This window comes from Panthera uncia, chromosome D2, assembly GCF_023721935.1.
Source record: "Panthera uncia isolate 11264 chromosome D2, Puncia_PCG_1.0, whole genome shotgun sequence".
NCBI lineage: Eukaryota > Metazoa > Chordata > Mammalia > Carnivora > Felidae > Panthera > Panthera uncia.
Window position 1 is genome coordinate 58,240,909 of NC_064818.1, and position 25,049 is coordinate 58,265,957.

The following is a 25,049-nucleotide window of genomic DNA, read 5'->3' on the forward strand; positions in this document are numbered from 1 at the left end:
GAACTAAAGGAAGAAATAGAAAAGTCTACTATTACAGCTGTAAGTTTCAATACTCCTCATAACTGATAAAACGATTAGACTGAAAATCAGTGAGGACAGAAGATTTAAACATTACCAACCAAACTGACCTAAAGTCATTTATAGAACATTCTATTCAATAACAGCAAAGTATACATTCTTTTAAAATGCACACAGAATTGGGGAGCCTGAGTGGCTCAGTCGGTTGAGTACCTAACTCTTGATTTCAGCTCAAGTCATGATTCCAGGGTTGTGAGATCAAGCCCCGAATCTGGCTCTGTGTTGAACATAGAGACTGCTTAAGATTCTCTCTCTCTCTCTGTCTCTCTCCCTCTGCCCCTCTCCCCGACATGTGCACAATCTCTCTCAAAAATAAAAAAATGCACACAGGAACATTCAACAACATAGAGCATATGCTAGACCATAAAACAAATCTCAATAAATTTAGAAGGACTGAAATCAATCACATGGAGTATATTTTCTGTCTACCAAAGAATTAAGTAAGAAATTAATAACAGAGGGGCACCCGGGGGGCTCAGTGGGTTGAGCAACCAACTTTGGCTCAGGTCATAATCTTGAAGTCAGTCAGTTTGAGCCCTGCATCTGGCTCTGTGATGACAGCTCAGAGGCTGGAGACTGCTTCAGATTCTGTGTCTCCCTCCCTCTCTAACCCTGCCCCGCTCACACTCTGTCTCTGTCTCTCAAAAATAAACATTAAAAAAAGTATATTAAAAATAAGAAATCAGTAACAGAAATTTATCTGGAAAATCCCCAAGGGGAACCTGGGTAGCTCAGTCGGTTAAGGAACCGACTCTTGGTTATTATGGTTCAGGTTGTGATCTCAAGGCCATGAGATAGAGCACCAAATCTGGCTCCCCACTGAGCATGGAGCCCGCTTGGGATTTTCTCTGTCTCTCTGCCCTTTCCCTACTCGTGTGCATGTGTACTCTCTCTTTCTCTCTCTCTCTCAAAATAAATAAAAATTAAAAAAAAAACCAAAAAAACAAAAAAACAAAAAAACATCCCCAGGGGCACCTGGGTGGTTCAGTGAGTTAAGCATCCGACTTCGGCTCAGGTCATGATCTCCCAGTTTGCAAGTTCAAACCCCGCATCAGGCTCTCTGCTGTCAGCACAGAACCCATTTCGGATCCTCTATTACCCTTTCTCTCTGTCCCTCCCCCACTGGCTCTCTGTCTCTCTCTCTAAAAAATAAATAAGCATTAAAAAGAAAAAAATCCCCTGGGGCGCCTGAGTAGCTCAGTCGGTTAAGCGTCCCACTTTGGCTCAGGTCACAGGTCACGATCTTATGGTTTGTGAGTTCGGGCCCCATGTCGGACTCTGTGCTGATGCCTTGGAGCCTGGAGCCTGTTTCAGATTCTGTGTCTCCCTCTCTCTCTGCCCCTCCCAGCTCACAATCTGTCCCTGTCTCAAAAATAAATAAACATTAAAAAAAAATTTTTTTTAATTAAAAAAAAAAAATCCCCAAATAGGGGCACCTGGGTGGCTCAGTTGGTTAAGTGTCTGACTTTGGCTCAGGTCATAATCTCACAGTTTGTGAGTTTGAGTCCTGCATCAGACTCTGCTGTCAGTGCAGAACCCATTTTGGATCCTCTGTCTCCCTCCCTTCTCTGCCCCTTCCCGGCTCTTGTGCCCTGTCTCTCTCTCTCTCTCTCTCTATCAAAAATAAAAGAACATTAAAAAAAAAAATCCCCAAATAATAGAAACAAAACAACACATTTCTATTTTTTTATTTATTTTTATTTGTTTTGAGAGAGAGACAGCATGAGTGGAGGAGGGGCAGAGAGAGAAGGTGACAGAGAAACCCAAGCAGACTCCACATTGTCAGCATGGACCATGATGCAGGGCTCGAACTCATGAACTGTAAGATCATGACTGAGCTGAAGTCAGATGCTCAACCAACTGATCCACCTAAGTCTCTCAAAACAACATATTTCTAAATATCACTAAAGATATGAGAAAATACTGTGAAGTGAATGAAAATGAAAACACAACTAACCAAAATTTGTAGAATGTTGCTAACATGGGAAATTTATAGCACTAAATTTTTATATTAGAAAATAAGATGGGTGCCTGGGTGGCTCAGTTGGTTAAGCATCTGACTCTTGGTTTCAGCTCATGTCACGATCTCACAGTTTCATGAGCTCAAGCCCTGCATGGTCTGTGTACTGTCAGTGAGGAGCCTGCATGGGTTTCTCCCTCTCTCTCTGTCCCTCCCCGCTCACACTATCTCTTAAAATAAATAAACTTAAAAAAAAAAAAAGAATTAAAATTAGTTATCTAAGTTTCTACCTTAAGAAATTAGAAAAAGAAGAGCAAATTAAACCAAAGCAAACAGAAGGAAATAACAAAGATAATCATATAAATCAAAGAAATAGAAAACACAAAAATAACAGAAAATGAATGAAACTAAAAACTAATTCTCTGGAAAGATTAATAAAATTGATAAACCTACAGCCAGACTGGTCAGGAATAAGAGAGGAAACATACACATTATTCATCATGAATGATAAATCTTACAGGCATTTAAAAGAAAAAAGGATAGGGGCGGCTGGGTGGCTCAGGTGGTTAAGCATTGACTCTTGATCTCAGCTTGGGTCATGAACTCATGGTTCGGGAGTTTCAGCCCCACACTGGGCTCTGCACTGACAGCATGGAGCCTGCTTGGTATTCTCTGTCTCCCTCTCTCTGCTCCTTCCCCACTTGCATGCTCTCACTGTCTCTCTCAAAAATAAATAAAATAGGGGCGCCTGGGTGGCTTGGTCGGTTAAGCATCTGACTTCGGCTCAGGTCACGATCTCGCGGTCCGTGAGTTTGAGCCCCGCGTCGGGTTCTGTGCCGACAGCTCAGAGCCTGGAGCCTGTTTCAGGTTCTGTGTCTCCCTCTCTCTGTGACCCTCCCCCGTTCATGCTCTGTCTCTCTCTGTCTCAAAAATAAAATAAACGTTAAAAAAAAAAAATTAAAAAAAAAATAAATAAAATAAACATTAAAAAAAAAGAAAAAAGGATATACATGAACAAATTTTACCAATAAATTTAACAATCCATATTCCTGAAGACACAAATTACTAAAACTGGCCCAAGAACAAGTAGGAGACTTGACTATTCCTAAGTCTATTAAAAAAGCTGAATTAATTAAAATGCTTCCCACAGAAGTATACTGATGTATGCAATTTTACTTTGAAATGCATAAAAAAATAAAATAGATTGATCGAGCGCCATCCTATGGATCAGATATGTGAAAAAATATGGTAAATGACAGAATCTAGGTGGTTTTATCAGTATTTGCTATATAATTTTTCATCTTTACTATATGTTTGAAATTTTTCATAATAAAATTTTAGGTAAAAAATTCTTCTTACAGGGGTGCCTAGGGTGGCTCAGTCAGTTGAACGTCTGACTCTTAATTTCGGCTCAGGTCATGGTCTCTTGGTTCACGGGGTGGAGCTCCACATCGGGGTCTGTGCTGACAGCGTGGAGCCTGCTTGGGATTCTCTCTCTCTCCCTCTCTCTCTGCCCCTCCCCTGCTCTCTTTCTCAAAATAAATAAATAAACTTAACAAAAACATTCTTGGGGCACTTGGGGCACTGAACTTCAGCTCAGGTCATGATCTCATGGTTCGGGAGTTCGAGCCCCACAACGGTCTCTATGCTGACAGCTTGAGCCTGAAGTTTGCTTCAGATTCTGTGTCTCCCTCTCTCTCTCTGCCCCTCCCCAACTTGCACTCTGTCTCTCTCACTCTAAAAAACTGAATAAACATTAAAAAAAATTTTTTTAATTAAAAAAAAATTCTTCACAAGGAAAACTCTAGGCCTGGATGCCCTCAATGGTTAATTCTATTAATCATTAAGCAAGAAATAATACCAATCCTACGTAAACCTTTTTTTTCCCTACACAAACTCTTTTTTAAAAAATGGAGAAAGAAAAAATAAATAAAATAAAATAAAATAAAATAAAAATAAAATAAAAATAGAGAAAGGAAGGAATATGCTCCTGTGGTAGGGTCTCCTCCCTATTGAAAAAAAAGAAGAAAAGGAAAAGGAAAAAAAAAAAACCTCAAGGCAACCTGGTTATATGCAAACATGATAACATCCCATGATAACACAAACATGACCTTGTAACATGAGACCACTTAATCATATGTTACCATATATGGGAGATAAAAAAGTAAAAAACACATTAAGAAAAGTAAAAAATATATTAAAAACTATGCCACGTGACATTCGGGGCTCAGTTCTTCAGGTAGGAACCCAACTGAGCAGTGCCAGCAGGAATAAAGTTACTTCCTGGAAAGAAAAGCCTCAGTGTCACAACTCTCTGTGAGAGAATCCTGCTACACCCCAACTTATTTTATAGGGTAACATTACTCTAGTATTAAAACCAGACAAAGACATCACAAGAAAACTATGGACCTAACATCCCTCATAAATACTGATGCAAAAATAATCTACAAAATATTAGCAATTCAAATTCTGTAACACATAAAATAAATACTATTATCATGATCAAGAGGGGTTTATCCCAGGAATGTAAGGTTAAGTTAATATTAAAAATCAATCACTGTAATTCTATATCAGAATAAAGAGAAAATCCAGGGGCGCCTGGCTGGCTGGTGGTAGAGAATATAACTCTTGATCTTGGGGTTCTAGAGTCAATGCAATTCCAATCAAAATTTTAGCAGGCTTTTTCTGTAGAAATGGACAAGCTCATCTTTTTTTTTTTTTTTTTTTTTTTTAATGTTTTTATTTGTTTTTGAAGGAGAGAGAGACAGAGCATGAGCCGAGGAGGAGCAGAGAGAGAGGGAGACACAGAATTTGAAGCAGGGTCCAGGCTCTGAGCTGCCAGCACAGAGCCCAACGCGGGGCTCGAACTCACGAGCTGTGAGATCATGACCTGAGCCAAAGTCGGACACTCAACCGACTGAGCCACCCAGGCGCCCCGACAAGCTCATCTTTATTTTTTATTTATTTATTTATTTATTTATTTATTTATTTTAATTTATTTTTGAGACAGAGAGAGACAGAGCATGAACGGGGGAGGGGCAGAGAGAGAGGGAGACACAGAATCGGAAGCAGGCTCCAGGCTCTGAGCCATCAGCCCAGAGCCCGATGCGGGGCTCGAACTCACGGACCGTGAGCCGTGAGATCGTGACCTGAGCTGAAGTCGGAGGCTTAACCGACTGAGCCACCCAGGCACCCCGCGACAAGCTCATCTTTAAATGGAAGGGCAAGGGACCCTAGAATATCCAAAACAACTTTTTTTCTAGTAAAAATATGGAATTCGTCCTGAATTTGCATGTCATCTTTGCGGAGGGGCTGTGCTAATCTTCTCTGTATCGTTCCAGTTTTAGCATGTGTGCTGCCAAAGCAAGCACAAAACAAGTTTTAAAAAGAACAAAATTAAAGGACTAATATTACCCGACTTTGAGATTTACTACAGACTTACAATAATCTAAACAATATAGGGCATAAATTTAGACATGCAGACCAAAGGAACAGAACCCGCATATATATGGTCAATTGATTTTTTACAAATGTGCCAAGGCACTTCAATAGGAGAGAGAACAGTCTTTTCAACAACAACGGTGGAACAACTGGATATGTGAGGTAGGGGGTGGAGGGGGGTAGAATGAACATTTACTCATCACACACCATATAAAAGTATCAATGTAAAAAAAAGGCAGAGGAGTGCCTGGCTGTCTCAGTCAGTAGAGCATGTGACTTCTTGATCTTGGGGTCTTGAGTTTGAGCCCCACATTGAACATAGAGATTATTTAAAAAAAAAAAATAACGTGAAATGGATCATGGAACTAAATGTGAAAGCTAGAAGTATAAAACTTACAGAGGAAAATATAGGTGAAAAATTTCACAGCTAGGAGTAGGCAAAGATTTACTAAATAAAACACAAAAGCACAAATCATTACAAAGATTAATAAATTTATCTTCATGAATGTTGAATTAAATTAAAATTAGTTGTTATTAGGGGAGCCTGGGTGGCTCAGTAAGTTAAGCATCCAACTCTTGATTTTGGCTCAGGTCACGATCTCACACTTGGCGTGTTTGAGCCCCACATCAGGCTCTGTGCTCACAGTGTGGATCCCAGTGCTTGCGATTCTCTTTCTCCCTCTCTCCCTGCCACTCTCCTGCTTGTGTTTGCTCTCTCCTTCTCTCTCTCTCAAAATAAACTTTAAGTAAGTACTAACTAACTAAATAGATATACATAGGTCTTCATTAAAAAGTCTCGACTTTAAAAAACATCATTAAGACAATGCAAAAGGCAAGCCATAGACTAGGAGAAAATATTTGCAATAAATATATATGACAAAGAACTTGCATCCAGAATACACAAAAACTCTTAAATAACACACACACAAGACAAATGAACGGATTTTCAAATTCAAGTATTTATTTACTTTGAGAAAGAGAGTGTGTGCACAGTGGGGGAGGGACGGAGAGGGGGAGAGAATCCCAAGCAGGCTCTGTGCTGTCAGTGCACAGACTCACACCGGGCCCGCTCGATCTCACTAACCGTGTGGGATCATGACTTGAGCCAAAATCAAGAGTCTGACACTTTAACTAACTGGGCCACCGAGGCACCCACCGATTTTTTAAATAACCAAATAGTCTGGACACTTCACAAAAGATATATAATGTCCAGTAAGCAAATGACAACTGCTCAACATCACTTGTCATAATGCAAAATAAAATTGATAGTAAGTTATTTATTTTTTTTAAGAACCATAACTGCAGTATTTTTATTTTATGTAAAATGAGTTAGCATTAAGCTAGGTCTCTTAGATATCCACCATCAGGTAGGTATCTCGGATGACCCATTCAAGGAAGTTCACTTAACCCAACTTAATGAAGCATATATCCTTTGTGCACTGATGAAAATACAGCCGGCACATATCGAGGCTGTGTTTCTGGATCAGACCATGTGGGTTTGAACAGAACAAGAACCCTGGCCAAATTTCCTCAAATGGCTCTAGGAGAGCTGCTGGTGACCCATTTTGGATGTGACACATCTTGCATGTGACAAGGCAAAACACAATACTAATTTTTAAAATTGTAATGTATGTAGTATAATGAGAACACTGCATACCCATAGAATAAGTAAAATTAAAAAGACAATTCCAAGTGTGACAAGAATATGGAGTGGCTAAAACTCTTACTCATTGTCAGTTGGAATGAAAAATGGTACAACATTTTTGAAAATGGTTTGGCATTTTTTAAAAAAGATCTTTATTGAGATATAATTTATATACCATAAAATTAACTCATTTAAAGTATACAATTCAATGCTTAAAATTTTTTTTAATGTTTGTTTATTTTTGAGAGAGAGATAAGAGACAGGGCATGAGCAGGGGAGGGGCAGAGAGAGAGGGAGACACAGAATCCAAAGCAGGCTCCAGGCTCTGAGCTGTGAGCACAGAGCCCAACACAGGACTCGAACTCACGAACAGCGAGATCATGACCTGAGCCGAAGTCGGATAATCAAATGACTGAGTCACCCAGGCGCCCCTTAATACTTCTAGTGTATTCACATGGTTGTACAACTATCACTATGATCTAAACTTAGAACATTTTCATCAGCCCTTCAAAAAACCTTGTACCCATTAGCAGCCATTCCCCATTCTGTTTCCCAACCCTAGCCATGGGTAACCACTAATGTATTTTCTGTCTTTATAGATATGTCTATTCTGGACATTTCAAATAAATGGAATCCTTTGGGTCTTTGTGTGTGGCTTCTTTCACTTAGCACATGTTTTCAAGAGTCATCCATATTGCAGCATGTATCAGTACTTTATTCTGTTTTATGGAGGAGTAATACTCCATTATATGGATGTATCACATTTTTTAATCTATTCAGTTGCTAATGGACATTTAGGTTGTTTCTAGTTTTTAGTTATTATGAATAATGCTACTATAAACACTTGTGTACAAGTCTTTGAGTGGACATAGTTTCATTTCTCTTTCAGTAAATACCTAAGAGTGTCATAATATAGATGAATCTCAGACACAAAAGAGCACACAGAAAAGACACTGGTGGTTGATTAGGGCCCAGACTCATGGTTAAGACTGACCACAAAGGAGAACTTTTTGCAGGGATGGACATGTTCTACATGTTGTGGGGGTGGGAGTGGGGTGGATGGTGGATATATGTATTTGCATGATATATATTATGTCAAGTATACCTCAATAAAGTTTTTAAAAATTCAGTAAATCATGACTAGATTAAAAACAAAAAAGATGGGGGCACCTGGGTGGCTCAGTTGGTTGAGGGCCCAACTCTTGATTCAGCTCAGGTCATGATCCTAGGGTTGTGGGATCGAGCCCCACATCAGGCTCCACACTGAGGGTGGAGCCTGTTTAAGATTCCCCCTCTCTCTTTCTATCTCTCTCCCTCTTCTGCCCTTCTCTCCCATTTGTATGCTCTCTTTCTCTTAAAAAATTTTAATTAAAAAAAAAAGATGTACAACTATGGCAGTAAGCTTATGTCTTTTTTTGGTATTACTATTCCATTTTTGGTTGGGGCAAGAATGATTCAGACTGATGGCAAGTAACTAAGTTAGGAATTCTCAGTATTTTGACAATGCCAAGGATTCTCCTCATTGTGCTCCTCCTTTCCACTCCTCCACTCCTTGAAATCCTCCCTAACAAATTCAATGGACTCTGGGCAAGGGCACCTGTGTGGCTTGATTTCAACTCTTGATTTCTGACTCTTGATTTTGGCTCAAGTCATGATTTCAGGGGCCCTGTGTCGGGCTCTGTGCTGTATGTGGAGTTTGCCTAGGATTTTCTCTCTCCCTCTTTCTGCCCCTTGTCTATGCTCTTCCCCCCTACAAAATAAAAACAATAGACAGATAGATAGACAGACAGACAGACAGACAGACAGACGGGCTCTGGGTGGCAATCAACAGTGTCTGGAATACTTTTCAAGTGGACACTAGCTACATGAGGTTTTTATAAGTGGCTGTACTTACCTGGACCTTCTGACAAACTCAATAATTTGCCAAGCTTGGGGGTTTATAGGGTCCTTCCTGTCTTTACCAATCTAATGAAGGTTCTGATTTTTGCCTTTTTAGTGAAACTGAGGCAAGGATAAAGATACGAAATGATCATGGGTCTCCTTGTGGAAACTCATTCTAAATAAGGGTCACTGGTCAACCACTTATGGATTTCTGAGGCAATATTTCTCTAGGGTACAAGGAGACCAGGGAGGTTTTATCTGTCCTTAGGTTTATACAAGGTCAAGTGGGGCTGCTGCAAGCATGCCGCATACATCAGCTGAGTGAGGTCTACACAGGCAAAGGTCTAACCAAGAAGTAGTGACGCTGATTCTTACACTGTGAAGTCTTCAAGGCAGGCACAATCTTTGCATTTTTATAGCCCCTGGCTTGGCACATAGCAGATACTTCTATACTTGTTGCACCGAAGGAAATTACTCTGGGGAACTTGAGGCTAGGGCACATATTCCTTGTCTTACTGCTCTAACCAAAGACACTCAAAATCAGAGAATTCTTAGACCAAAGGAGGTTCTTGAGGGTTTCCTTGAGAGGCAAGGATTGGTTGTTTTTTAAAACACTTTAGCTCAAAGCGGCTGAAAAAAAGAAAACAAGCCAACAGCCCAGGAACTAGAACAAGTAACAGCCTGGTAACAAAAATCACAGACTCTATTGAGTGAGCACTTCTCCCTCTACTGTGTGCTTACAGTGACTTTCTATCCAGGATAACCTGGATATCTCTCCAGGGCACAATTATCCAATATAATTGTTTGGAAACAAGGATCCAAAAGGTGAACAAATCTCTTAGGCTAAAAAAGATGACGCCTTTTAAAAGGTAACTGTTTCCTCTATACAGCTACCTTGCATATAATACGTAGAAGTTTCTCCCCTTTTTTTCTATTTTCATCTCCTATACTTCAGGATTAAACTCAATTTCAAAACCAATATAAGTTGGCCAATTCTCCCAGTCCCGTCCATGTCTTTCAAGCCTGCTACCAAAGGGCTTTCCACTACCCTGAGATTTATTGATCTGACAGACTGGCTCTGCCCTTCAGCAAGGTGGATCAGATAATGAACCTCACAGTGGTGATTAGTGAGAGGCCATCAGCTGGTTAAAGGAGTGGTGACAGTGACTTTCTTTAATTTCCCTGGGCAGTTGCCCCCACCTCCCTGACTTTATTTGGCTGAAGCCCTAGACAGCCCTTGTAACGCTTTTCTTTGCACTAATTACAGATCCAGTGTGCCCAGTGCCCAGGCCCTTTCCCTCCACAAGCAAGGCACGCAATCACACTAAGAGGCAGCCAAGGAAATGAAGGTGGGGGAATCATGACACACAAGTATTGCATCAGGCGTTCTCCTTCTCTGTGGCTTATTATAGGCAGGCCACTCCTCCCCGTTCAACCCAAGAGGCAAGTGTGTCTGTCCTCCCCACCTGAGGTGTCTTTCTTTGGCAACATATCACGGAGGGAGAGAGAAAACATCATCTCTGCTCCTAACTCACGAGCACTGTGACATGGGGTCTCTGCCTCCCTGCCAGGACTCACGGATCTATCCCTTCCAAAAAGACAGAATTCTTTACCAGAAATCCTAGTTGTGAGCTATCCACAGTTTCCCTTCTAGTTGAGTGGGTCATTTTTAAGACTGCAACCTCCTTTGTGCAGTTATCACTGCGAAAAGTCGAAGTACTGTTATGGTACCCACCAAAAACATTTCCCGTTAGCACAACTTAGAAGAGGTAAATTTGCATGGCAACACTTGAGGCCTCTGATGTTACCACAGTGGCAAACCGTGCTCTTTCTACCACACCTTATAGAGTTTTGAGCTACCTCCTGAGGAAAGGGTTGCAGTGGAAATAAAAGTTCCCAGAAGATCTATTTGGGAGGAAAGAGGTGACCAAAAAACAAACCAAAGGGGGAAGTCTTACTTGTACACTCTCATTTAATAATTGGAATAAAGGATCCTTCTTAGATTAAACCAAGAAAGCAAGGGCTGCTGTCCCCTGTAACCTCTGGAAAAGCTGACAAATACTGCAATTCCTACAAGCTCCAACACTATTCCTCTATTCGCTGCCAATGAAGCTTCAGTGGCAGTGAAGCCTGACTGAGGAAGACCAGAAGTTCATGTAATGCACATTTCACAATTCATATTTAATTGGAGAAAATGCTGTCAGTGGCAGAGATGAATAATAAGCTGAGCTCTTTACCAGTGACCTCTACATTCATCTAGCTTGGCTGCGGGACATTAATTTTGAGAGTCTTTGTTTTGTTGTTGTTTTAACAAAATGGAACTACTACTTTAAAAACAATTAAAATTCAGTATGCTTTTAGATTTTGACCCATATAAATATATTGTCTATTACAAAAAAATCTTTTTATTTTTTTTAAGTCGCCTTTGGTCTGTGGAAAAGCTTTATTTCTCACAGTAACTTTGCTGACATGCTTGATGGAATAAAGAGACTCTTTCCTCATTTATAAAGTTATCATACTGTGCCAGAAGCCTCTACTCAGGCATTTCTGTCTGGCTGACAGGCAAACTCTCCAGGCCCCTGTTCAGTACTTTCCTTCCTCAACTGAACGGTCTCTTCCCAAACCAGGGCCTTTTCCCACGCCCCCAGGAATGAGCCCTATTATCTGCACTGTCTCTGCTTCTCCCTCCACCTTCCTTCAGAATACCTGGCAAGCTCAAGCTGTCACACATGCCTTGGCCTGATGAAGTGGAAGGAGCTCAGACTTCAGTGTCAGACAGACTTATGTTCACATTATGGCTTTGCACTAACAGCTGTGTGACCATGGACAAATTACTTAGCCTCATTAGCACCCTCATCTATAAGATAGCTGTACCTATCCCAAATAGTTGATACAACAATGAAGCAAATAACCTATATAAAAGTGCCCAGCTCAAGAACTACTAGCTTTTCCTTTCCTTTTATCTATTTGTGTCCTCTTAAAATCCAAGATACTGTCTCCCCTTTCTCTGGCAGTGAAGCCCACCTCCTGGTCCAAGTGAGACCACGGCCATCCTGGCAGCACATCATCAGCTTATCCTCTTATCTGGACCTTCTTAAGATGCCCTATATAACATAAAGTTGATTTCCGAGGTTAAGCAGCTTGTAAGAAAATCCTTCTTCCACTGACTCTGTCTTTCCTGTTTTAGTGGATCCAGTTAACAAACAACTCATATTGAACTTTTTTTCTGCCAAACAGGTCAACATTCAGCTGGAGTCTAAACAAAGGCAACAAGGAAGGCAGGGTCTCAGACAGCCAATGCTGTGTCGCATGTTTGCACTCAGTAAGAGTTCACACAGCAACCATCGCTCAGGGTTATAGAGAGGCAGTGCAAAACTACAGGCTGTTGTGGAAAAACAACAGGAAACTGAGTCATGGCTATCATCATAGGAATCCTAAATCTTAGGTCTCCAGCAGGTGTCTCCGTCAAGGCTGCTTTCCATGGTGGTTAAGGCCCTACTCTAAGATGAAAAAACATCACAGGGACTCTCAGAGTGGAATACTCAGAGATCTCAACTGTCCTGGGGAGAACTTTCTATCAGTGGCTCTCATGGGGAAAGTGAGCTACACTCACTCCCTGCTCAGAAAGTCCTGCCTCACAACTTTACAGCCTGCTTCTCCCAATGCTCCTCAACAACTAGTAATGTGCTAGAGCTGGCTCATACATAAACCGTGAGATCATGACCTGAGCCAAGGTCGATGCTCAACCGACTGAGCCCCCGCCGGCACCCCAAGATTTCACTAGGATTTCTCAATGCCTAGCATTTATTTGTAGTGGCTCTCATCTTAGGATCAGGAGAAAATCAAAAAGGTTTAGAAAGATTACTAATAGGTATACTAGCTTCCAATGTAACCTTCAGATGTGAAGCATCTCTTTTCCCTAATTTACTTTAATCTAATCCTATAAATAAGTTATATTCTTTGCTTTGTCACGATACTTTTAAAGATACCTCTTGCAATATACAATATTATTCGTGCCTCCTCTGAGTCCAAAATCCAAAGCCCACAGTGAGAGTGGAGACTTAAAGAGATAATGGGAGGTAAAACTCCATAAAATTCCGAAAGTAGAAAACTTAAGAATCTGGTTACATTGTCCTATGGTCCTGTGACATATGGGGATGCCAGCAGACCACCTTGCTTATCCTCCTGGAAAATTGCTAAGCCTCCCTGTAGAGAAATGTCTAGTAGTCTCCTCAGCCACTTGGATGAAAGGAACACCAGCTTCAAGAAAGGTTTGCCCACTCGGAAAAACAAAGTAGAATAGTGGTTGCCAGGGGTGAGGAGGAGGTGGGAAAGGAAGTTGTTCAATGGAGAGGGGTTTCGTTTTGCAAGATGAAAAAGTTCTAGAGATCAACAGTGCAATGATGCACACATATCAACACTAGTGTACTGTACACTTAAATGGTTAAGATGGTAAATTTTGTTATGTACTTTTTACCATTTTTTTTAAAAGCTTGGTTTGCTCATTAGGCCTTATCACATGCCTAGCACTGAGGCTGGCTCATACTAGGCCTTTGATTAACACTTATGAATTGAATCAAAGGCAGTACAATTAGGTCAGGGAGGAGAGTCAGTACATTGTGGGTTATGGGGTCTGTGATGACAATTGAAATGACAAAATTGTATTTCTAAGTCATCCAGCCTCTGGATATCCTGTGATCCAAGGACAAGGGTTACAGAAACTCTGGTACTCTTCTCCTTTCTTTCTGTCCTTTTCAGGTCCTCGCTTTGAGTACATTTTACAATCTATGCCTCTCTATTGACCCAATTCCTATCCCTGCTCTTTCAAGGCTCAACTCAATTCTTCTCTCTTCCATATGGCCTTTCCTGACCACCACAACCTGCAAAGGTCTTCCTCTAACAGGAGTTCACAGATCCCACTGCTAGTACTGGTCAGCTATCGATAAGCTGTGTTAAGCCATCTCTTGAACTTATTCCATCCTTTGAGAACAAAGGCCCTTTACCATACTTCTCTATTCCTCAAATGCCTAGCATAATCTGAGCACAGAGCAGGTGCTAAATGCTAAAATACTGATAGGTGAATGAAGGCTGAAGAAAGCAAGGGTGGGCCAACCATTTATTTGCTTTCCCATGGGATATTTCAAAGTCACAAAATTGGTCATGAATGTGACTAAAAGCTTAAGGAATCAGGCACTCAGAGAAGGTTTTGACTTGAATCCTAAATTGTGACTACGTACTCTAGATATTCAGAGCTCTAGAGAATCTTCCGTAAAATTCTACCATGAAGTCCTTCCTCTCTTGTCTATTAGGAAATCAGAGCTGATATAAATCAATATGTCACAGCATTTGTAAACCAAAACAAATAGTGAATAGTTTAAAAAGAGCTCAAGATCTTCAATGGGCATTTTCAAAGGTCTGATGGCATCAGGAACAAGGAAAGTATAAGGTACTTACTACTAAAGGAACTATGCCAGTGATTCTTAAAATTTGGAGGCCGGTGGGGAGGTGTCAAAGACTGGTTAAGAATTTTAAGAAAGATGGACCTTTTTTTTTTTTTTAAAAGATTTAATTAAAAAAAAAAACTTTTGGGACACCTGGGTGGCTCAGTCGGTTGAGCGTCCGACTTAGGCTCAGGTCACGATCTCGCGGTCCGCGAGTTCGAGCCCCGCGTCGGGCTCTGGGCTGATGGCTCGGAGCCTGGAGCTTGCTTCCGATTCTGTGTCTCCCTCTCTCTCTGCCCCTCCCCCGTTCATGCTGTGTCTCTCTCTGTCTCAAAAATAAATAAACGTTAAAAAAAAAAACAAAAAAAAAAACTTTTAAAAGTAATCTCTACACATGGGGCTCGAACCTATAATCCCCAAGATCAAGAGTCACACATTCCACCAACTGAGCCAGCCGGACACCCCAAAATGGACCCTCTTTAAGAAAAAAAAAACTGGGGCACCTGGGTGGCTCAGTTGGTTGAGTGTCTTACTTCGGCTCAGGTCATAATCTTGTGGTCTGAGTCTGAGCTCCACATTGGGCTCGCTACTGTCAGCCTGTCAGTGCAGAACCCGCTTTGGATCCCCTGTCCCCCTCTCTCTACTCTTTCCGCATTTGAGCTCTCCCAGAAATAAACAGATATTAAAAAAAAAAAAAAAAAAAAGGACATATATATATAGAGAGAAAGTAAAACAGTGATTACAGGGGTGGGGGGAGGAGAAACGGGCAGATGGTGTTTAATGGGCATGGGGTTTCAGTATGAAATGATGAAAAAGTTCTGGAGGTGGATGGTGGTGATGGCTGCACAAAGATGTGAATGTACTTAGTGCCACTGAACTCTACACTTAATAATGGTTAAAATAGTAAATTTTACGTATATTTTATCATATACACAAAAAGGAGTCAAAATGAACAAGCTTCACCATCAACCTTAGACAAATGTGACATGTGTATAAAGTTATAACAATGCATGCAGTTTATCACACTAGATAATGAACAACTATTCTGTCACACTGAGGGTATTGACTGATTAAAAAGCTCGGCCCTCCATGAAGCCAATGAGAAGTAACAGAAAAATGTCATGTATCTTCTGGAAATCTGAAAAGAATCACCAGTGTAAGAGAATGGGCTTTGTTCAGTAAGCAATAATGAATTTACAAATATCACTCTGAAATGCCTCAAACAGAGGCTGGAATGTGTCTGGGTGCTGTCGGAACTCAAAATTCACAAATCTCTTGCCAGAAGAAAATGGCAGGCGGGGCAGGCAGATCTAGCAAAGAGCCTTCTCTTGTCTGCTGTCTTACTAAGTGCTATAAATTCCAGTTAACACCTATCCATAGTCTTCTGGGTTTCTTTTTTTTTTTTTTTTAGGGGTACTTTATTTATTTATTTACTTACTTAATGTTTATTTATTTTTGATAGAACACAAGGGGGGAGAAGAAGAGAGAGAGGGAGAGACAGAATCTGAAGCAGGCTCCAGGCTCTGAGCTGTCAGCACAGAACCTGACGTGGGGGCTCGAACTCACAAACCATGAGATCGCGACCTGAGCTGAAGTCGGTCGCCCAACCGACTGAGCCACCCAGGTGGCCCCTAGGAGTGCTTTAGAATCTACTTGGGGATTAAGTTCCTGATTTTTTTTCTCTCTACTCAGTTTGCTGCTAACAACTACAGGGCCCAAATGGATCCCATAGCCAGCTCTTTGGGAAGCTGTGAATACACTTAACATTAAGTGATAGTAGCCATTTATGTTCAGAAGTGAAGGGGGAGAAGTGCTCCAACACATGTCGGAGATTAACAAGGCGGTCAAATACTTCTAATCTGATAGTGCTAAGAATAAAACCAAGTGCACCCTAATGCTGTCATTTAGAGCCCTTCAAAGTCAGCTAGGGAAGAGAAGCAACAACTATTTTAAGGGCAGTTTTGAAAAGGGTCCTAGAATAGCAACACCCTTCCCCCACTCCCAAAGTGAAAAGGATTGCTAAGAGAGATAGTGTACAAAACTCTGTGACAGCAAGGACTACACTTAGATTATTCACCATGGATCCTCACTACCCAGCACCACACCTTGCAAACGGCAGGCATGTAATTACTTGCTCACTAAGTAAATCTTCCAGAGCCGTTATCTCTTCTCCATTCTTGAATAGGACTGTGTACTCTCCCTCCCCACAGAAATCACCTCATCTCTGGCTTGTGGACTCTTTCTGAGAGGCACTTTCATCACTTCATTTAACTTTGAGAGAAGTTGGAGGAGGGTGAGGACACGTGCTTGCTAATCATCCTTTTCCAGATTGCCTCGTGCGCCAGAATGGATTTTTATTATTGGTCTGTGGCTGCTACTGCTGTAGAAAGATTTCAGCCTGACCTTCCCAAGCTGCTGGGGAATGAATACTGCACATGGCTGACAGGGAAAATGTGCCTTCCTTTTTTCTTTTCTTTTTTTTTTTTTTTTTAAAGCTTTTAGACTAACCAGAGCTCACTGTGGTAGGAAAGTCACCCTTTCTCTTATTATACAAAACTCAGGATGTTGAATTCTTTTGCATAAAAATGATATAGTAAAACCAATCTGAACTGGTCCAACAGGGAAAAGGTAGCATCTTGAAGTACCTCACAGAAAGCAGTGGCATCAAAGAACAGGACTTGGGAAAAAAAGAAAACGAAAGCTATTTACAAAAGCAGTTTAAATAAGAGGATGGATTCTCACAGCTGGCCTCACAAAAGAGAACAAATATGTCAAAGGGAACAACAGACTAATAGAGTCCTATCCATCTGGCTGAGGAAAGAGCCACTGGTGAGAATACTGAGAGGCCTGTTAGGGAAAAGGCTTGCCTGGTGCCTCACTGAGCTGGCTGAATAGCTTTTAGGAACACTGGAACACTCGCTCATACCATTGCTGGTTGGCTCTGCTAGCAAAAGATTCAGAGAAGGGTTTCACCGATATACTGGCAAAAAAGGGAGAGCATACTTTATTGGTTTGGAACTTATACCTTTACTCTCAACTCATGACTACCCCGGCCCTCCAGCTGGGGAGTCAGGTAGGAAAGAAAGGAGATTGTGTAAATGGGATGTCTCAGTTGGTGCTTTTAAAAACAGAACTCAAGAGTCTCATTCTGAAATATCAAGTTCAATCCCATGCCACGCTAAAGCCCCATCTGTACTTTTATATAATGCAGAGCCGAGTGCAGGCACTTAGGGAGAAGGGGAAATCAGGCCAGACTCAAGGAAAACAAACACATAATGCTATCTGCATCTCCAACTCAGTCCATACCACAGAAAAACCTGCTCAGAAATAACTGCTCGAGGCAAATAGAACTCAATTACTAAGGAAAATCTGCCCCAATGAGGGCTCATATTTTAACAAGCCAAATAGCATCAAATTAAGCTGAACTCAGGGTTTTTCTAATTGGCAGTTTTATCCATTTCTAAGTTCTCATTTCTTATTTTTAAAAATAAAAATGACTCTCTGCCTAAAATTAAAAAAAGAAATGCCTATCACCCACTCTAAAATAATAATTCACCGAATTTTCACCTACATATCTTCTATACAATTAATGAACCCCTTACATGGCACAAAAGCAGAAGCCAGCACTCTATTTAAAGTACTATCAACAAATCCCTTACTAATTGCTCTTAGCAGCCTGGCTCCTGCCACCAGATGCTCAGTCACAGAATGCCTCTGCTATCAAAGAGAGGACAACTGCTTGATCCCTGCCACCAACTCTGGGGAGGGATGTGGCTTACCTGCTCCTCTGACAGTTGGGATATGTGATTCACAGCAGCATAGGATTCAATTTTGGGGTTAAAGTGATTGATGATGGCCCTGAAAAAAAGAATTAACATTAATATGGCATCAGATGGAAGAAGCAGATAAATAAGTTAAAAATAAGTACCAAGTACCCTCTGGTTTAGAGTGTGAGTACATGGGAGTGATTGTCAGAGAGTAACTATCTTTTTATTGACCATGAGGTCACATGGTGGGGAACGGATAACTCTGAAATGAGAAGTGTTTACAATTTATTAGATAAAGAGGAGAATCAAGTGTCTCTGTTCTGCAAATGAACCAGGGGGAAAATCTCATAACCAAACAAAAAACAAAACCAAACCTCCTTCAGGCAAGAAACAAGACCCAGGGGGCTCTCCACTAGGGGGCCCTGATGTTTCAGTCAGAAAGAAAAGTAGTTTTCTCTGCTCTGACTTAGGAGAACAGGGCACTTGGTAAAGCTGGACCAACATGTAGGCTAAATACAATCTCTGAAGAAGCTGAGCTTTATCAAAGCCTAGAACCAACCTTCATACTTGTTAGTTAATAATTTCAAACCACAATGTTATTTCCAGCCATTCAAAATCTGAGTGTCATTTTCAAACACTTCCTTTCCATCACCCTCACATTCAAGGTCACCAAGTCTTATCAAATATAGTTCTTAAATATCTCTGAAATCTGGGGGCGCCTGGGAGGCTCAGTCGGTTGAGTGTCCGACTCTTGATTTCAGCTCAAGTCATGATCCCAGGGTCGTGGGATTACGACCCACATTGGGGCCCCATATGGGGCTCCACACTGAGCATGGAGTTTGCTTAAGATTCTCTCCCCCTGCCCCTCTCTCCCCCATGAGTGCCCTCTCTTTAAAAAAAAAAAAAAAGTCTGCCATCTGAAATAAATAAAGTTCCATGAAACCAATACTTCGGTGTATATATAGGTCCTTGTCACTTCTTATCTCGTGTAGCAGAAAAAGCACAGGTTTCAGATCAGAGTTTAGCATAAGTCCAAATTGATACAAAAATGATTAAATAAATGGGAAGAGATGAATCTTTCTTTCTTCTTTTTTTTTAGAGAGAGAGCATGAGCAGGGGAGAGGGGCAGGAGAAGAGGGGGAGGGAGAGAGACACAGAGAGAGAATCTTAAGCAGGCTCCACACTTAGCATAGAGCCCGACACAGGGTTCAATCCCACAACCCTGGGATCATGACCCAAGACAAATCTTTCTAACAGAACAATTTCAAATAGTATGTGTGGATACTCTCCCCTTTAGGAGGTGGAGTTAGGTTCCCATTCCCACTGAGAGCAGGCTAGACTTAGTGACTTATTTCCAAAGAATAAAATAGAGTAGTAAGAGAGGAAAATGGTAACTTTACAGTAAAGAATCTTGGAAAATACTGTATTATTAGCCAAGCGAAGACGGTGAACATTCATGTGGCATGAATCTGGTATTCACGTAACCTTTGATATGATCTTTTGAGAAGGGCACTTTGCTTCTGTTATATACTTCCAAAATCCATAACCTCAATCTAATCATGAGAAAAACATGAGACAAAACCAGGCTGGGGGCATTCTACAGAATACCTGGCCAGTACTCCTTAAAGACTGTCAAGGTCATGAAAAACTATACTTGAGGAATCGTCACAGACCAGAGGATCTTGAGGAGACATGACAACTAAACGCAACATGATACCCTAAACTGGACCCTGGAACAGAAAGAGAACATTAATGGATAAACTGGTGAAATCCAAATAAAATACGGAGCTTAGTTAACAGTAATGTACCATTGCCAGTTTCTTAGTGTTGAATAAATGTACCATGGTAATGGAAGATGCAGGAAACCTGGTTAAGGAGCATGTAAGAACTCTATGTATTATCTTTGTACTTTTTCTATAATTCTAAAATTATTCCAAAATAAAAACTTTATTAAAGTGCACGTGCACGTGAATGTAATGGTAGCACAATTGAAATCAATATATTCTTTTAATATAATTTACTGATAGTATAAAATTCTTGAACCATTTAATCTAATATGGGTAATGAAAGTATAAGCCAAAGCTTAAATAAAAAAAATCATGGTTTGGCCATTTGTTATTTTGGGTTTTTGGGATGCTATATGTCTCAGAGGAAAAAAAGTGGGAATAACACCTACCTTAGCACTTAGTACAGTACCCAGGAATAGTACATTGTAGGCATAAAATAAATGTTTGTCGAAAGAGTGACTAAATCTTAAGAGGATTCTTGCAACATTTATATAATAAAGCAATGTCAAACATCTACCACGGTGCCTGGCACACAGCTGGTACTCAATAAATATTCAATGAATGAATACATCAAACAGGACAGTAATGGGTCAGGAACAGAGTAAAATTCTGGTAACTTGTTTTTCCAGAGACTACCAAAAAGGGTAAGATGTTATGTGCAAGTTAAGGTTGTAGCTTGGTCTAAATCCAAAGTGGGAAAGAATTTGGACCAAGTAGGGGTCAAATAATTTTCTCATCCAGAAGGTGAAATGTTGAGGATATTGGCAGGGATGACAACAGTCCAGGAGCAGAAAAGGAAAACCAGGAGCCTAAATGCAATGAGAAGACAAGGGAGGAGGTTTAGAGAAGAATTGAGAATCCCACCAAACCTAGCAGCAGTACCAAGTTAAAGTTAATCCAGTGTAGAGTGTGATCACAGGGTCTAGCATCCAAGAGCTAGGATTAAGAAAATAAAACAAGGATTAAGAAAATAAAACACGGTCACCAAATCAATCTACTGTTAAATCTCAGTTATTTTAGGAAAAAGAATTTGAACTCTGTAAATACATTCATTTCACGGTTTTATAGTGGTCTTTTTTTTTTCTTTCAGGTTTTCCTTAAATTTCTCAGTAAAATTTTTTTGAAAAAATGTTTAAAAAAATCCTGACTCAACTGAACTAACTAGGGTTGTTTGTTTTTGTTTGCCTAGGTTTGGAGAACAGAGAACTCCAAAGTATTCTAGTGTCCGTCTGGGTGGGAGAGTAGCAGCCATGGGGGCCCAGTTGGCAACCCAATGAAGCTGGTAAGGTCTGGACAATGAAATAATCCCTGGGAATGAAACTGATGGGGATGCTGTAATTCTGTTCCTTTTCTACCTAAGGAATTCTCTCACTAGGAAAGAAAGTAAGGAAAAAGAAAAGAAGGAAAAGAGAAAGGAGAAAGGGAAAGAAGGAAGAAGAGAAGACGGGGGAGGAAAGGGATGGAAGGGAAGTGGGAGGAAGGGAAGAGAAAGGGAATGAGGGAGAGAAACGAAAAACCTGGAAGGCATTCTCAAAATGTATACTTATTTCCTTCCCTTCCCAAAGTTATACCCGTCAAGTGTCAGCTGGGTCTATGCATGGTCTATATCATCAGGGCATATGTGCTGATATTGTCTGAGCAAACTCATCCTGAGGGTATGACAGATATGCCACTCTGGAAATTTGGAATGAGGATAAGATCATCCTCCAACCTCCCCATGACACTGCCATCCCAGAGCCTCAGATCTCAGCAGGCAATTGAAGCCTCTCACCAGGCATGGGGAGGGACTATTTAGAAACCTGAGAGAAGGGGAACCTGGGTGGCTCAACCAGTTAAGTGCCTGACTTCGGCTCAGGCCATGATCTCATGGTTCATGAGTTGAGTGCCACATCAGGTTCTGCACTGACAGCATGGAGCCTGCTTGGGATTCTCTCTCTGCCCCTGTCTCGCTCACTCACTCTCTCTCTCTCTCTCAAAATAAATAAATAAAAACTTAAAAAAGAAACAAACAAAAAACCTGAGAGGTGGAACAGTGTAAATTCAGTTAGCAGTCTCCAAGCCAGTAAACCACAAAGGGCATAGAGTACATATCTCTGCTTTACTTTTCTTGCTGTCTCTTTGAGACAGTTACCTGTAAAATCTGAGTACTAATCTGATCTACTGGAGATGCCAGGCGCAGGGCACTAAGCCTAAGAGGTAAGAAAAATAGTCTGACACTGGCTGTTCTCTTTCCAGGCTCTTTAGCAAGGAATTTCAGAGAGGGCTTGGAAGCTTCCTATTAAAGTTCTCAGGACTTCATACTGCTGAAATGGAAATTTCTTCTGAGATAGCAAAGAGATGACAAAACACTGAAACCAGGCTAAGTCCGCCCACACTGAGTGACACATGCCTCTGCAGTAACTGAAATACTTAGCTTCTCCTTCCCCAGCAAGTTTGCAGCCTACTAGGGCTCACCTGGGTTGTGATTCCACACTGCCCCACCTGGCCAGGTCCTAGAATAGGATTTATGCCTGAGTAGCTCTCAGTGGGAGAAAGATGAGGTACTACATTTATAAGTGAGGAGCCTCTCTTTTCTTTAGGCTTCCCTTCCCACCAGTATCATCTCCAAAGGGATTTAATACTATCTCCTCTGAACATTTTTTGGTGGGGAGGTGGCGGGGGGGTCTTCTGATACATTCTAACAGTAGCTTTCTCATTTTACTGACCCAAACCTAACAGATAGCAATTGTCCAATGCTTAAGTCTAAAATTTGAGTGTTCCAGGAAGAAGATATGGCAATTTCTCTCTGTCTCCTTCTTCTTCCCTCTCTGCCTCCCTCCACCATGTAAAGGCACAAGGCAGAAAGCAGCTGTGAGCAAACCAGAAAAAAAGTCCTCACCAGAAACTGACCCTTGCGGAACCTTGATCTGGTACTTTTGGCCTCCAGAACTGTGAGAAAACAAACATCTGTTTTTTAAGCTACCTGGTCTATGATATTTTGTTATGGCCATTGAGAAGACTGTACATGGATATTCTACTCTCCACTGGACCCTGGCATTCGGGCAAAGCAGACTCCAAGCCTGAGTCAGTCTTTAGCAAAGTAGTAGAGTAGATAAAGTCTGCTTCTCATTCTGCAGGTTACTTCCTCTCTCTGAAGCCTTCATATTGTGGGTTATTATTTCCTTCTCTTCTAGAAGAGGATCCTGAGGTTCCTGTGTGACAAAGTTCCAGTCACAAAAGCCACACATGTAGCTACATGGGTTACCAGTTTCCCAGGCAGAGTGAGCTGGGCCCTTTAGCCTTTACTAAGTTAGAAACACAGACTCCAATAAAGAAAGATCTTTCAGGGGTGTCTGAGTGGCCTGTACCATAGAGAAGGCACACACAGACTGAAGACATACAGTGTCTGAAAAAATAGTAGGTTAGGCCATACATGGCCAAGAAAGAGATGCTCATTTTTCCTTTCATTTGCATCTTGAGATTGACTTTCATCTAATCACAGCCTTTCAGGTATTTAAACAAAACCAATCTTATGCCAGCTAAAAGTTTTTATGCTGAAAAGTATTTAAAAAAATTTTTTTTAATGTTTATTTATTTTTGAGACAGAGAGAGGCTGAGCATGAATGGGGGAGGGTCAGAGAGAGAGAGGGAGACACAGAATCTGAAGCAGGCTCCAGGCTCTGAGCTGTCAACGCGGGGTTTGAACTCACGGACAGTGAGATAATGACCTGAGCCGAAGTCGGACGCTTAACCGACTAAGTCACCCAGGCGCCCCATATGCTGAAAAGTATTTTAGAAAAGAGGATTTGAAAGGAAGAAAAGGAGCATGAAGAGGAAGGTTTGAGTGGGCAAAGAAGGAGAAAGCATAGCCATTATGGAAAAATTAACATATGACAAAGATGACCAAAAAAGATGTCCCTTTGACATAGTGGCAAGACAAATGGGAAAAGAATAGTCTATTCGAGAAATAGTGCTAGCAAAACTGGATATCTACATGCAAAAGACTGAAGTTGGCCCCCAACTCCACACCAAATACAAAAATTAACATAGAAAGGATCACAGGTCTAAATGTATGATCTAAAAACTATAAAAACCTTAGAAGAACACATAAATCTTTGTGACCTTGGGTTAAGCAACGATTTCTTAGGATACCGTAAGTGGAAATGAAAAAAAAAACTAGCTCAAGTTTAAAAATTTTTGTGCCATACATGAAACCATCAAGAAAGTGAAAAGACAACTCATAGGATGGGAGAAAATACTGGCAAATCATACATCTGGCAAGAAACCTCAATGAAATACCATTTCACACCAACTAAAATGGCAATAATCAAAAAACCAGTAATAAGTGTTGGCAAGGACATGAAAAAATTAGAACTCTCATATATTGCCGGTGGGATTGTAAAATGGTACAGCTACTTTAGTGGTTTAGCAGTTCCTCAAATATTAATGCCTAGAATTACCATATGACCCATTCTCTATACTGAAAAGAATGAAGACATTATGTCTACACAAAAATTTGTACACAAATGTTCACAGTAGCATTATTCATAATAGCCAAAACACAGAAACAACCCAGATGTCCATTAACTGAAGAATGGATAAACAAAATGTGGTATAGCTGTAATAGAATATTATTCAGCCATAAAAAGGAATGAAGTACTGATCAGTGCTACAACATGGACTAACCTTAGAAACATTATGTTAAAGGAAAGAAGCCAGACACAAAAGGCCACATATTGTAGGATTCCTTTTTTTTCTTTTTAATATTTTTCCTTCAAAGCGTATTCATTTATTTTGAGACAGAGAGAGTGCATGCACGCGAGCAGAGGAGGGGCAGAGAGAGAGGGAGAGAGAGAACCCCAAGCAGGCTCTGTGCTGCCAGCGCAGAGCCTGATGCAGGGCTTGATCTCACAACCACAAGATCATGACCTGAGCCAAGAGCAAGAGTCGGATGTCTAACCAACTGAGCCACCCAGGTACCCCTGTATGATTCCATTTATAGGAAAGGTACAGAAGAGGCAAGTTTATGAGGACAGAAAATAAATTAGTGGTTTTTTTGGGCTGAGGGTA

The 25,049-nt window shown here is 40.9% G+C and overlaps 1 protein-coding gene, 1 non-coding gene and 1 pseudogene across 4 annotated transcripts in view; all 3 read right to left on the reverse strand.

Moving 5' to 3' along the window:
• The window catches only part of ARMH3 (armadillo like helical domain containing 3), a 178,273-nt gene that overhangs the window by 20,023 nt on the left and 133,201 nt on the right, over window positions 1-25,049 (reverse strand). For 2 of the 3 annotated variants that reach the window (XM_049645598.1, XM_049645600.1), the window contains exon 24: window positions 18,226-18,304. In XM_049645598.1, the coding sequence (XP_049501555.1) occupies window positions 18,226-18,304 (79 nt within the window). Of the gene's footprint in view, window positions 1-14,398; window positions 14,772-18,225; window positions 18,305-25,049 lie in introns of those variants that run through there. The other variant, XM_049645599.1, reaches the window with a different exon arrangement.
• Window positions 4,134-14,334, reverse strand: LOC125932900 (40S ribosomal protein S29-like; annotated as a pseudogene).
• On the reverse strand, window positions 5,303-5,409 carry LOC125933610 (U6 spliceosomal RNA). Its single transcript, XR_007461024.1, has one exon. It is a non-coding gene; the product is annotated as a U6 spliceosomal RNA (small nuclear RNA).